Below are 13,826 nucleotides of genomic sequence, written 5' to 3' on the forward strand. Positions count from 1 at the left end.
GCACCTCGAATCCTGGGGTCAGTTCTGGCCCCTCACTCCAAGAAGGACCCGGAGGGGCTGGAGCGCGTCCGGAGAAGGGAATGGAGCTGGGAAGGGTCTGGAGAACAGGGGTTGTGGGAGCGTCTGAGGGACCTGGGGGGGTTTATCGTGGAGAAGAGGAGGCTGAGGAGAGACCTCATCGCTCTGTGCAGCTCCTGGCGAGGAGGTTGTGGTGAGGTGGGTGTTGGGCTCTGCTCCCAAGAGACAGTGATGGGACGAGAGGAAATGGCCTCAAGTTGCACCACAGGAGGTTCAGATTGGACATCAGGAGGAATTTCTTCATGGAAAGGGCTCTCGGGTCCTGTTGGAGGCTGCCCAGGGAGGCGGTGGAGTCTCCATCCCTGGAGGGGTTTAAAAGCCAGGCAGAGGGGGCGCACAGGGATGGTTCAGTGGTGGACAAGGATGGTTGGACTGGGTGATCTCAAAGGTCTTTTCAACCAAGCTATTCCATGAAATGCCATGTGTCGCCCCTCCCCATCCCTTTCTCTCCCAATTATCCCTCCTTATTATTTCCTTTCCCACCTCTTTCCTCACAGCAAATCTGTTTATTGACTGAATCACAAACAACACACGCTGAAGAAGCCACCGGGGGCGAGTGTGGAGGGGGAAGGATACCCCCTATGGTGTCATGTGCCACCATTTGAAAGTGAAGGGCCGTCGCTGGACATTGGTGCCACAGCGGACCTCCCCGAGGCTGCCATGGTAGGAGGCCACCTCCTCGAGGAAGCAGCAGCGCAAGCCCAGTGGCTCCAGGAGGGAGCGAGTCTGTCTTTCCAGGCAGCATTCGCCCCCTATCACAGGGCCGAAGGGTTTGGGGATGCCCAGGTCTTTGGCCAGGATGATCATGGTGACCTGTGGGGTGATAGAAGGTGAACCCAGCAGCCTTGAACTGATGAAGCCAAAGGAAAGCCACTGTCCTTCATCAGCCTCACTCTAAATTCATGGAATCATAGAATGTCCTGAGCTGGAAGGAACCCACAAGGGTCATCGAGTCCAACTCCTCTCCCTGCACAGCACACCCCAACATTCACACTGTGTGGCTGAGCGTGTTGGCCAAATGCTTCTGGAATATTGTCAGGGTTGGCTTTGTGACTGCTTCCCTGGGAGCTGTTCCAGCGCTCCACCACCCTCTGGGGGAAGAAGAACATTTTCCTAATGTCCAACCTAACCCTCCCCTGGGGCATCAAGACCACTCTTTGGAATCACTTTCCCTCAAGCCTCCAAATTCAGTATCGTTTTCTCCCTTTTTATAATTAAAATTTGCCCCACACCTTGCAAATTCACTGCTTTGAAAGGTTTTTGCCTCAAAACTACTTAGTTAAACCCAACCACAAGCAATACAAAGACACAAAGTTGTGGTAGACCCAGGCTTATCCTTATACCCAGCGTGCAGATGTGGTGCTTGGGGCCATGGTTTAGCTGGCACGGTGGGGTTGGGCTGGTGGTCGGACTGGTGGAGCTTAGAGGGTTTTCCAACCTTAATGATTCTGCGATTCTATGATTCTTTTTCTGGTCAGCTGTAAATATTGTGCTTTTTGGGGATGACTTTGAGGGCTCTTATTGGCTGAATAAGCTGTTTCTTGGCAAAAACTCAAGGTGTGAGGACCCCCCTCACCATGTTGGGGAAGTACGGCACGGCTTTGCCCTGCTTGTCGAGCTTGAAGAGGGCCGGCAGGTCAACGATGTCCTCCTCCGTTAAACCCAGCTCCTTCTTCAGGATGTCCCTGTTCCAGTCAATGCAGCGCTGGAGGGGATCAAGAAGAGGTTGAGGTGGGGGGGACAGGTGAGCACGATCCCCAGAAACATCTCATGCAGGAGGGGAGCCAAAATGCAACCCCTCCCTTGAGGGTAATGGCCACTCTGGGGCACTTATTGCAAGACATTTCAATTATTACCAAAAATCTTGGTTGTTACCTGGACATAGTGGTTCTGCTGCACCAGGATGTCATTGGAAAGGACCTTGTTAATGGTGACCCGTTTTGTGTCTGTCCCTGAGTACCCTGAAAATGCAAAGCCCCATCAAAATGGAGTGATGCCAGTAGGGCCCTGGTTTAAAACAGGGCATAGAGATGGAAGAAGCCCCCCAAATCCCAGTTTGCTGAGCTTGGGGAGTCTCAATTCTTAACTTGTTGGTTAACTGGGTGGGAGAAAAACCTTTTTGTGTTGGAAAGAGTATCAGAGAAGTCCTGTCATCCATCCTCCTGCCCACAGGAGTCATTAGCTGCCACCTCCACCCCTTATTTTGGGATAGACAGGACCTGGTTGGTTGGCAGTGACTCTAGGAGACCTGTGGAGGCACAGAGATCTTCCCCTGCCCCCATCGTGGATGGATGATGCTCAGAACCACAACTGAAGAATGCCCAAACCTGCAACCAAAATGTCATTGCCAAAGGGAGGGAAGGGCAGGCAAGAAAAAGCGGTGACGTTAGAGCCCTCGGTTGTCCCACTCCGTGCTGGAACTCTTCTGGCATTTACAGAGATGCTCCATCCCACCATGCAAGCATCTTCTCCATGCAGAGGGCTTTATCCCTCCCGTCCCACTCGCTTTCCCAAAATAGGGCTTGAGGAGGCTGGGTATGGTGGGAAGCATCCCGCCTGCCAGCCGTGAAGGGCAACCGGGTGGGAAAAGTTCCCCACGTCCCGCCGACACCCGCATGTTGTTCAGGCGCTGCCGCCCTCGTGCCGGCTGCTCGGGGGGGACGGCTCTGTCTGCCTCGGCTGACAGCAAAGCTCATCCGAAGCCGCCCGCTGTCCCCTTGCCTTTGAACATGGTGGCTTCGCCCTGGCCCTCCTTCTGCTTCTCCCGAAAGAGCTTGTAGCACGCTGCGGGGCTGGCCATCAGCATCCGAAAGCGCTGCGGCAAGATGGAACAGAGAGCGGTCACCAAAAGCGCCTGAGCTGAGGCTTTGGGGATGCTCGGGGGCTTGTTTTTGCAAAGCACCTGAGCATAAACTCTGGAAATTAGGCATCTCTGCTGTTATTGAGTGCCTTTTTTTTAGTGCAAAGCTGAGATCTGTATCCAAATGAGGTGCTGTTTATGCTCTTTATGATTTAGGCTGTTGGCAAATACCCACCCAACTGCCCCTGAGGGTTGAAATGCTCTGGGGCAGGGAGGAAAACTGCAGCTGGGTCCCATCCTGCCCACCCCAGGTGGGGACTATAAACCCCTGGGAGGGGGTTTGGATGAGCTGTGATGGTGAGTAGAGAGTGGTTCCTGTCTGAGTTGCTGGTTTTGTTTCTGTGCTGGCATTGCAGTGTAGGGAGAGGGTGAAGCGAATGAGTAACCAGCCTCTGGCTTCCTCAGAAGAAACCAGAAGTTGCTGTTATGGAATGGTTTGGATTGGGAGGGACCTCAAAGCCCCCCATCCAGTCCCACCTCCTGCCATGGGCATGGAGGGTTTGTGTGTGTAGACACAAAATCTCCTTTGCTGAACCATCCAGGTCAGGATATGATTTCCCCAGGGAGGAAAATGTCTTGTGTCAGAAGCAATAAAAACTGAGAGAGGAAAGGGCTACCTTCTGAAACCCTCTGGGCTATGCTGAGCAGCTGTGAGCCCTGGCCAGTCCATCTGAATACTGACGTTTAAATTTCTTGGGCTGCCCTTGTAGGCATCTTTTTTTTCTTCTCTCTGTGTTGATTACTAGCATAACAAGTCCCTTTTTGTGTTCAAGTCCCTCATTTTTGAGGCAGGGATGAGGACCCAAGTGAATAACTGGCTGGGACAGTCAAAGAAAAGGGCTTTGGGGTTTTCCTGAGAGGTGCCCTAATGGGAGATGCTTGGAAGAGAAACCATGGAGCAGCAGAGGGGTTTGGGATACCTTTGAGTCGGAGGTGGGCACAAAGGTGACAAATTCACTGACTTGGCCCATGGACAGCCAGTCGGAGTAGAGCTCCACGGGAGCCTGAACTTGCTGGGCGTAGAGGAAATCCCGCACCACTCTGGTCATTCTCCTCCCGGCAGATCTGGGGGTGAAACAGAATCATGACTCATAGAATGGTTTGGATTGGAAGAGACCTCAAAGCCCATCCAGTCCCACCCCTGCCATGGGCACGGACAACTCCCACTGGATCAGGGGCTCCGAGCCCCATCCAACCTGGCCTTGAACCCCTCCAGGGATGGGGTAGCCACCCCTGCTCTGGGCAACCTGGGCCAGGGCCTCCCCACCCTCACAGCAAAACATTTCTCCCCAAGATCTCATCTTAATCTACCCTCTTTTAGCTCAAAACCATTACCCCTCGTCCCATTGCTGTACTCCCTAATCAAGACCCCCTCCCAGCTTTCCTGGAGCCCCTTTCAGCACTGGAAGCTGCTTTAACATCTCCCCAGAGCCTTTTTTTTCTCCAGTCTGAACAACTCCAACCCACAGGAGAGGAAATAAGGAGAATAAATATTTATGCATCACTACGTACATACCCATAAATCACTACCAAGGCAGAAAAAAATGAGGAGAGTTGAAGGTGAAGGCAGAGGTTGGATGCACCCACTCCACTGGATACCAGAGTTGCAGCTGGTCAGGGAGTGGCTAATTGAGACCCTTAATTTGATTTTGTTTTTCATGATTTTTGGGGACAATTTGGGTTCCTTTGCTCCCAAACACGTGTTTTCCCCCATCTCTTACGTGGGGAAGCTGCTGCCAATGAGGATCCTCCCCAAGGGATAGTCCTTCCCTGCCACGGTCACGGGTGGGCTGACCTCCAGGTTGCCGAAGGAGTCGAGGCCAGTGATGGCTTCAAAGAGGGGCTCTTTGCTCATGTAGCCAAAATCGGGGCCCTGGGGAAAGAGAAATTGTTGAGTTCTCCACCCACCTTTGCTTTTATCCCTCCTGCTGGGCTCAGACCTGCTCCAGTGGGTAAAAATGCCAAGAGTGAAACCTGTTCATGGATGGGGAGAGGAAGGGAAAGGCAAGAGGACAAAGATCTCTGGGTCATCTGGGCTCAGTAATGAGTGGTAAATGGTGGGGGCAGAGCTGGGATATTGAGCTAGGGAGGGAGCTTCTGTCCCACAGCCAATGTTTAAGTGCCCACATTAAGCTAATTAGGTGCTGGGTAGCCCCAAGCCGAGTTTCTGGATGGCTCTTGTCAAGCAAGATGAACTTCAGCACTGGAAGGTAAATCCACCCCAGGCATAAGAGCCACCTGAAGGGCTGTACTTCACCTAGATCCCATTAAGCCCTGATTTTTAGGAGTTAATATATTCTGGGGTTTGAACTGCTGTGCATGCAGGGGTAATTAGTGATGTGCCAGGGTTAAATGCCCATGGGAGGCGTTGTGATGTTAAAACCAGGGTGGAAATGGGAGTGATGGGACAGAAGTCCCACTGTGAACCTGTCCTTGCAATCCAGTTCAAGTCAAGGTGGACTTGGAGCTCAGGGCAGCTCCTGGGACACGATTGGGTGTCTGTTGGGTTTGCATTAAATCCCAATCACTTATTAGTGTTGGGTTTCTGTAGGAGTAAACCAAGTATACAGGTCAGTCAAAATGAGCAGGGAGACCTGAGGGTGCGTGGTTATCATCTAGAAATTGCTTTTAGGTCTTTAAATGGAGAGTGTTTGGAGAAGCCGGCAGCCACTGCTGCCTTTCCCTGAGGCTCCCCGTGCATTTTCGAGGTGCATATCAGGAGGGTTGGATCCTTCCCTCGGGTGCTGCGGGAGGGATGGAGCACAAAACACCTGCTCTTGGCTTATTTCAATTTAATAAACCACGGAGCCGCTACGGTTTCAACTGTCAAGGCGCTGGTTCATCCCAGGTTTGCGCGTCGCATCCAAGCCCTATCAGTTCCAGATTGATTTTGAGGGGCTAATTCCTTCTCGTCTCCTTTTTCCCTGGCGCGGGGTCCTAGGGGCTTAGGGCTTGGCCGGGGCGCGAGGAGGACCCCGTGCATGTTGATTTTGGCTAAATATTCCCAGCTGGAAAATGAGATTGGAAAGATAGGAGGTGGGGATTAGGGGAGGCTTCAAAGCAGAAATTGGAGTCTATAATGTGTTAGCAGCTCCGAAGGCTGAAATTGCTTCGCTAAATATGAAGCAAAGCAATTCCTAAAGAGGTTGAGGAGGAGCGGACGCCCGGCTTATTTGCGACGGAGCAGATCATTGCGCTATTCCATCCCGCCTCATGAATCCGGGACAGCATGTACTCATTTCAGGCATGAGAAACGATGGATTTCAATACTTTTCAAAGCACTTAACCTTTCCTAAAGTGACGTGCAGTAAAAAAAAAAAGTGAGCTATCCTCTTCTCCCGTTACTGTCGGAGAGACAACCATGGTTGAAGCTGCTGGAGGGCCTGCTGGGTGTGTGGAGCAGAGATTTGGGCATGTTATGCCCTTTCTGCGTGGTGGTATCTCAAAGGGATCATCCAAACCATCGTTTTGCCATGCTGGGCTCCCCCAAAACGCCCTGGCCAGGGTCGCTACTCTCCCAGGCAGTTCTCTCTGCGTGCCTTGCCCACGGCTGGCCCTCTGCCTTGGCAAAGAAGCCAGGGATGTTTTTGTCAACTGACTACATCTCCTTCTCTTCCGAGGAAGTAAATTGACCCCTCTCATGCTTTCCTTTCCTCTCCCGCTGCTGCATGCTCGGAGGCGTCAAGGAGGAAAGGAAAAACCACCCCATTGCTTGCATGATTTAGGTGGAGAAATCCACCCCTGGCCCAGAGCTTGGCTGGAGTCTTGTTTCCAGAGGCATGAGCTGCTCCTTGCCCCTCTCCTCCAGCACCTTCTGGATGCAGGGTTTTCCTTGAGGGGACTGGGCTCTGATCCTGGGTTTGGGGCAGGGGGTGAGGCTGTGGGTGGTCTCCCAGATGGAAGTGGATGGGATGATATCTCCATGCAGAGTAAAAATGGTGTTAAATTCTCATTTTTGAGGCGATTCATTACATGGCCTCCAAGGAATATAGGGAGGGCATTGAGTCACCTTCCCTGGAGGTGTTTAAGGGATGGGTGGGTGAGGTGCTGAGGGACATGGTTTAGTGATTGATGGGAATGGTTGGACTCGATGATCCGATGGGTCTTTTCCAACCTGGTTATTCTATGATGCTATGATTCTATGAAAGGTTAAATGGATTAAGTGTAAAAACCTCTGTGCTGCTCCTCATGCAATGCAAGCGACAGTCTTGCTCTTACCAGCAGCTCCTTGATGGGGAATTGCTCCAGCCCTCCTTCTTGAGGGGAGTCCAGCACCACCGGGAGGTTTTTGTGGGGAGCGTGGGTGTAGCCAAACTCAATCTCATCCTAAAGAAGGAAGGGAAACACTCAAGGGGTGAATCAGCAGGGAGGGAAAGCTTCACCCCTTCTCCAGTGCCCACCTACCTGCATCCAGCGGTCCCCACGGTTGATGTAGCCGAAGCAAGCCTTCAGCTCACAGCCGGCCTTGTTCGCCAGGTTTTTTATCTCCTTGATGAAGAGGTAGTTGTCCTTCATGCTGGGAAAGTGGACGGCAGGAGGGAAGGGGATGAAGGGCTGCTGAAGGATGGATTTCCCCCTGCCTTTCCTCCTGCCCTTCTCCTCCCTGGCCTGTCTTGGTGATCTCCAGAGAGACCATGGAGCATCATCCCTTGGCCTTTACCTGCAGACGAAGACATTCACTGGTGCCAAAGTGTTTGGGGTCATGATCCACGGTGCTACCCTGAACACAACTGTGTCAGTGAAGATTGGTGTATGGGGAATACCCTGGGGAAGACAAGAAGAAACGAGGTCTTTCCACACCCTGTTTACGATTATTCCCAACAAACCTTCTACCTCTGTGTTCCCTTTTGGTGTAAATGAATGGGGACTGCTCTCCATTCAATCCCCATCTCATTCTCCATGCCCTTCAGACTGTTACAGCCTTCCATTTGCACCCCTTCTCCAGGACCTCCAGACCTCAGAGAGGGTCTCCAGGAGGCTGACGTGGATGGAGACCAGCCCAGGGAAGTTGTCATCAGGAAAGCGGAGCCCCTCGACGAAGAAGTCAAGCTCAGCAGTCCCACCAGTATATTGCACGGTGTGGTGCAGCTTCCTCCGGCCCAGCACATGGATGTAGCGCTGCCCGAAGAAGGGATCTGCAAGAAGAGAAAGGAGAAAGTGGGCAATTTCTGAAGTTTCAGTGGTGATTTCAAGCCTATTGTGCTTCTGTGCAACAAGGTACCACATCCCCTCTGTGCTGGAACTTCTCCACTTCTGTGAGTGCATAAGCTTCATCGGGAAGTACCTTAAAGCCGGAGTTAGGGGACCCTCAATTTTGCAGTCATGCACAGGAACGTGAGGAAAAATGTCATAGAATCAGAATGGTTTGGGTTGGAAGGGACCTCAAAGCCTACCCAGATCCACCCCCTGCCATGGGCAGGGACACTTCCCACTGGATCAGGGGCTCCAAGCCCCATCCAACCTGGCCTTGAACCCCTCCAGGGATGGGGGACCCATGGCTTCTCTTGTCTTGGCATTTCCTTGGATGGAGAAGTCATTGAGAAGATGTTTTCATGGGGTTTCTGCTCTTGCAGCTCCCTGTGACCTGCCACCCATTCCCTCACTGACAGACTGTCTTGCTACTGGAGGATGAGACCAAGCTGCTTAATGGCACATTTCTGGGCTGGATGATGGCTTGGAGTCCCAGGGAATCAATCCCAGTGCCCACAATGGGGAACAAGGAGGGGAAAATGTATTGTAGAATGTGCTGCCGTCATGGATAAAGCATCTGGGTGTCAGGACATGTGGCTTTTTATTGCTTTTCCTTTGCTGGGTGACCTTGTATAAATGGCTTTATGGCCCCGTGCCTCTGCTTGTTAATCTCCAAACTGTTTCAAGTGATTTAAAAGGGGGAACATTCAACACTGGAAAAATTTGCTGAGGGCATTGGACATTGAGATGCTGGAGCGTGTCTGGAGAAGGGAATGGAGCTGGGGAAGGGTTTAGAGCATAAGCCTTGTGAGGAGCGGCTGAGGGCCCTGGGGTTGTTTAGTCTGGAGAAAAGGAGAGAGAGAGAGACCTCATCGCTCTCTGCAACTGCCTGAAAGGAGGTTGTGGTGAGGTGGGGGTTGGTCTCCTCTCCCTGGTAGCCAGTGACAGGACAAGGGGAAATGGCCTCAAGATGCACTGGGGAGATTTAGGTTGGATATTGGGAGGAATTTCTTTCCAGAAAGAGCTCTTGGGCACTGGCAGAGGCTGCCCAGGGAGGTGGCGGGGTCCTCATCCCTGGAGGGGTTTAAAAGGCGAGTAGATATTGTACTCAGGGAAGTGGTTTAGCAGAGCTGGATCAGTGGTTAGACTCAATGGTCTTAAAGGTCTTTTCCAACTGAAACCATTCTATGAGGATGTGATTCACTTCAGAAACACTGCTTGAAGACCATGGAGAGGACAAGGTCACACATTGAAAGAAAAGAGCTCATAGGGATCTCAAAAGCATCACAGCTGAGAAGGAAGGGGCAGCGGAGGAGGTGAGGAAGGACTTACTCTGCGCATAAAAGACTCCAACTTTGTCGGCGTCGGAGACAGGAATATAGAGAACGATTTCGTACCCCCGGGGCAGGCGCTGTGGCCCTTCAGTCCTCAAGACCATCCGTGACATTTCCAGCAAATCTGGGGTGCAAACACAAAAAGCCTAAGCGATGGGTGATTGCAGAGAATCCCTCCTGGGATTTGTGTCTCCCATGCCAAGGAATCTGCTCTTCCCTTGCTACCAGCCTTTGCAAGCTGGAAAAACAACCTGCAGCCCTGCGAGCAAAGCTTGTGGCTTGGGCTTTGAAATAAATGCCCTTTTTACTTTTCCCAACAGCCCTGGCACAGCCGGTCCCTGCCCTTAAGAAGCCGATGGGCACCAGCTTCACGTGGTTTTAGTTTTCCAGGAACAGGCGGGTGAATCCCTGGCTGCCAGCCGCATTCCTTGCCTCGAGCTCCTTTGACCTCGAAGCATTCCTGGGCCAAGCTCTTCCAGCAGTGGCACCTCCACTGGTTTCTGGCCATGCTTCATGCCCTTGCTTGACCACAATTACTTTGCATGGCATTAAAACAGAAAAATTCCCATGTTAGAAGCTTACTCAGCAGCTTGGGTGGAGAGCAGCTCCTGGGAAGTAGGTTCCCAAGAAACATGGCATCTCCAAAAAGGTCAAAGAGGAGGAATAACAGGGTTTTTTTGCTTTCTAGGGGTTTTTTTTTTTTGAAGCTGTGTTACCTTCTTTATTGAATACTCTTTCGTTGTCACTGTCTGATGCTGGAGTGAAGGGGCTCTCCTTGTCGCAGCCAACGAGCAGGATGGCTCCGTGTCCCTCAGGACCCCAGGCCCAGCTTGCCTAAAAGACGCCACTGGGGTTTAGCGAGCTCAGGCTCTTGTAAGCCTGTGGACTTTGGTGTGGTGGAAGAGGCTCAATTACCTTGTTGGGATTGTTCTTTTCCACCACGCCATCCCGATCTGCGTCAACATCCAAAGAGATCCCTGGATGGACAGAACCGACTGTCATCCCAGGGATATCAAGGTGCAAAAGCCCTTCAGAGCTGCCAAACTTGGGTCCATCTCTGCCCTGACACCTCTCCAAGGGACTGAGGGGGTGAAGATACTGTGTTCAGTTCTGGGCCCCTCACCACAAGAAGGGTGTTGAGGCTCTGGAGCGAGTCCAGAGAAGAGCAACGAAGCTGGTGAGGGGCCTGGAGAACAAGAGGAGCGTCTGAGAGAGCTGGGGGTGTTTATCCTGGAGAAGAGGAGGCTGAGGGGAGACCTCATTGCTCTCTCCAACTGCCTGAAAGGAGGTTGTGGAGAGGAGGGAGCTGGGCTCTTCTCCCAAGGGACAGGGGACAGGACGAGAGGGAATGGCCTCAAGCTCCACCAGGGGAGGTTTAAGCTGAACATTAGGAAAAAATATTTCCCGGGAAGGGTGATTGGTCCCTGTCAGAGGCTGCCCAGGGAGGGGGTTGAGTCCCCTTCCCTGGAGGGGTTTAAGGGACGGGTGGGCGAGGTGCTGAGGGACATGGTTTAGTGATTGATGGGAATGGTTGGACTCGATGATCTGGTGGGTCTCTTCCAACCTGGTTATTCTATGATTCTATGATTCTAAGATGGATTGCTGCATCTCAGAAACCTCCGTACTCACCGATGCCGGTGAGGAAGACCCCAGCCTGGTTGATGTGCTGACCTCCCTCTGCGTAAAAGCTGACAGTTACCTGCAAAGCCCCAAATCCCTCGTTGGGGAAGGATGTTCTCCCTCCATGGAGGTCCCACACCCCAACAACCCACTTCTTACCTTGTTATCATTGACCTCGGTGCTGGCCCGGTTCATGCTGAACCTCAGGACCGTCCCCTCATCCAGTGGCCACCGTGTCCCACTATCGGTGGCTGAGCCGACCTCTGCTTGGCCCCAGCAAACCACCTCTACGCTCACCCCCTCCGTGTGCTTCACGCCGAAGGACACTGCTCCGGCTGGGGCCGCCCTGCCAAAAACACTCGCTCTTTTTAGAGGTTTGCACCAAAACCACCTCGTTCTCCCTGCAATTCATTTACTGCCCAGAACACAGCCAAGACCGGGCACGCCGGCACCTCCACACTCACCGCCCGCACCTTTCTGCCCTTTCCTCCCTGCCTGGGAATGCTTGAAGTGTCATTTTTTAGGGCAAAACAAGCTGTTTTAGCAAAATTGGTCCATTTTGTAGCCATTAGTGTAGATTATAATCTATAATAATCACTGCTTGGTGCCGCTGGAACTGAACTCAGGTTTGCATTTCAATGGAGAAATCCATTGAAGTCTATTTTCCAGCTAAGGCAAACCTGGTATTTAACAACTCATTGTAATGGTGTGAGAGAGACTTTACCATGGGAAACTCTAATTTTCAGGGTGATTTTATCCAACCCCATAGCAGCTGCTGCTGTGTTGCTCCCAGCCTGATGTGTCCTTGCTCTTCCCCAGCCGCTCTGCGCATCTCTTTCCCCTCGCCTGGCTCCTTGTCCCTAATTTCCCTGTCTTCCCAGAGTTATTATTTTTGGGTGGCTTGCAGCAGCCGACGTGCCGGCTCCCTTTGAGCGTGCCTGCTCCTGACACCCAAGAGCTCGCCCCGTATCACCGTTACAGCAGCATTTATTGGGTTTCTGGATGCTGGCAACACCAAACCTGCAGTATTGGGGCGAGGAAATCTGAGTGCTCCTTTGCTACTGCCCGGGTGTTGCTTGAATTCTTAAATTACATTTAATTATGCATGGAAAAACTGGTTTGATTTCCTTGGTTCTGGGCTTTGGGAACCCCACCGGGAGGAGATTTGACGCGGAGAGATGCCAGATGAGTTGTAACTGCCCTGCTTGGCTTAAATATTGAGGGTGAGATTTGCAAAAGCAGCAAAGACCAGAATTAACTGTGAAATGAGCTTTTAAACTTTTTCCTTTGGGGCAATAATTATCTTGCCAGGCAGTGTTGGGTTTGGTTTAGGGGTGTGGGGTGGTGGTTTTGGGACTCGCATGCTTTCCCAGGACACTGCTTGGTCACTAGATCTTGTTTTCCTCCCTTCTCCCAGCTGCATCCCCTCCTTTGCTGTCCAGCCCCACGGTTCCTGCTCATTCCTCTGTTCTCCAGCAGCTTTCTGAGATGCCATTGGATCTGTTGACCGCAAACGGATCAAACCCATCGCAGACCAGGGGTAAATACACCACGTAAAGCCACAATTGCTAAGCCCAGGGAGCATTTTGTCCATAAATTGCATTAAATCGCAGTGTCAGAGCTATGAGTTTGGGGGAGCAGAGGGAAAAATGAGGAGAGGGGATTGGCGGAAGGATAAACGAGGGGGAAAGGTGAGAAGAAAGTTGGAGGGGCAGAGCTGGAGGAGGAAAGGGAGCATTAAGGTATCCCACTCACCCATAGACATCGGCGGAGATGCAGGTGCCCAGCACGCACAGGGCCTCGATGCGGTTCCCATGCTGCAAGCGGAGCGTGCGATCCCGCGGCATCTCCCCACGCAGCAGCCTGGATGCCCCGATGATGGGCACTCACCCCCCTCACCCACCCGCTCTGGGTGGCACCGAGTCCCCCCGACAGCTCCCACCCACTTCTCCTTCCTCCCTCAACTGGCCCCGCAGCAAATTAGTCGCCTTTTGGAGCTTGGAGAGTTTGGGATGACAAATCTGCAGCTCCCAGCCCAGTCCGAAGGGAGGGGGCGGTTGGATTGGACCCTCTAAAGCCCCATGAAAGTGATCCCTGAGGGAGGGAAGGGATGGAGAAGGAGGGCAGCTGGCCCAAAGCCCAGGCAGCTCCCAGCCCTAGGCAAGGAGCTCCCCCAGCCGTTCCCAGCTCCTGGTCCTTCCAGCATCTCCTCGGCCCCAAACCCGGACAAGTAGCCCAACACGGAGGCAATTTTTCACTGCTGAGGTAACCGCTCTTTTTTTTGCTCTCTAGGGAAGAGCTCTGGCAGCTCTCAGGAGGAAGAAATACAATTTTCCATCCCTGAGGCAAGAGCAGGACTCTCCTTTTTTTCCCCCACTCCTTATTTTCAAAGGGAAGCTGAGGAGCCGGTTGGTGACGAGGGGGAATCAAAGGTGGTTTTGCACGGCGAACCTGCTGCTCGCCACCCCGCAGCGGAGCACGTCGGGAGCAATTGCTGCCCACGCAGGCGTTTGCATTAGTTATTAACATCAAGCGAAATATTCATTTGAAAACCCAAACTTCTGCCCCAGATTTTGGAAGCCACAAGCAATTAGCGAGGGGCAGAAATGTTCAGGTTGATGTTGCCTATTTATATCCCTTTTGGGCTTTTCTTTTTTCAGCGCTCGCCTCCCTCAGTGGCCAGGGTGTAGGAAACAAGCACAAATCCAGTTTCCCGTCTGAAGCAGATCTGGTTTTATTTTGCT

At 52.4% G+C, this 13,826-nt stretch overlaps 1 protein-coding gene across 1 annotated transcript; it reads right to left on the reverse strand.

Moving 5' to 3' along the window:
* Positions 1-546: 546 nt before the first annotated feature.
* Positions 547-12,952, reverse strand: LOC138729874 (protein-arginine deiminase type-2-like). The gene is made up of 16 exons (XM_069874465.1): positions 12,838-12,952; positions 11,242-11,428; positions 11,092-11,161; positions 10,378-10,439; positions 10,179-10,296; positions 9,461-9,586; positions 7,895-8,073; positions 7,599-7,702; positions 7,343-7,454; positions 7,157-7,264; positions 4,660-4,811; positions 3,859-4,003; positions 2,800-2,893; positions 1,954-2,039; positions 1,655-1,783; positions 547-891 (listed from the first exon to the last, which is right to left on the reverse strand). The coding sequence occupies exons 1-16, from the start codon at positions 12,927-12,929 to the stop codon at positions 658-660; spliced, it is 1,998 nt and encodes a 665-aa protein (XP_069730566.1). The 5' UTR covers positions 12,930-12,952; the 3' UTR covers positions 547-657.
* Between the last annotated feature and the right edge of the window lie 874 nt (positions 12,953-13,826).

Source organism: Phaenicophaeus curvirostris, chromosome 22, assembly GCF_032191515.1.
Source record: "Phaenicophaeus curvirostris isolate KB17595 chromosome 22, BPBGC_Pcur_1.0, whole genome shotgun sequence".
NCBI classification, from domain to species: domain Eukaryota; kingdom Metazoa; phylum Chordata; class Aves; order Cuculiformes; family Cuculidae; genus Phaenicophaeus; species Phaenicophaeus curvirostris.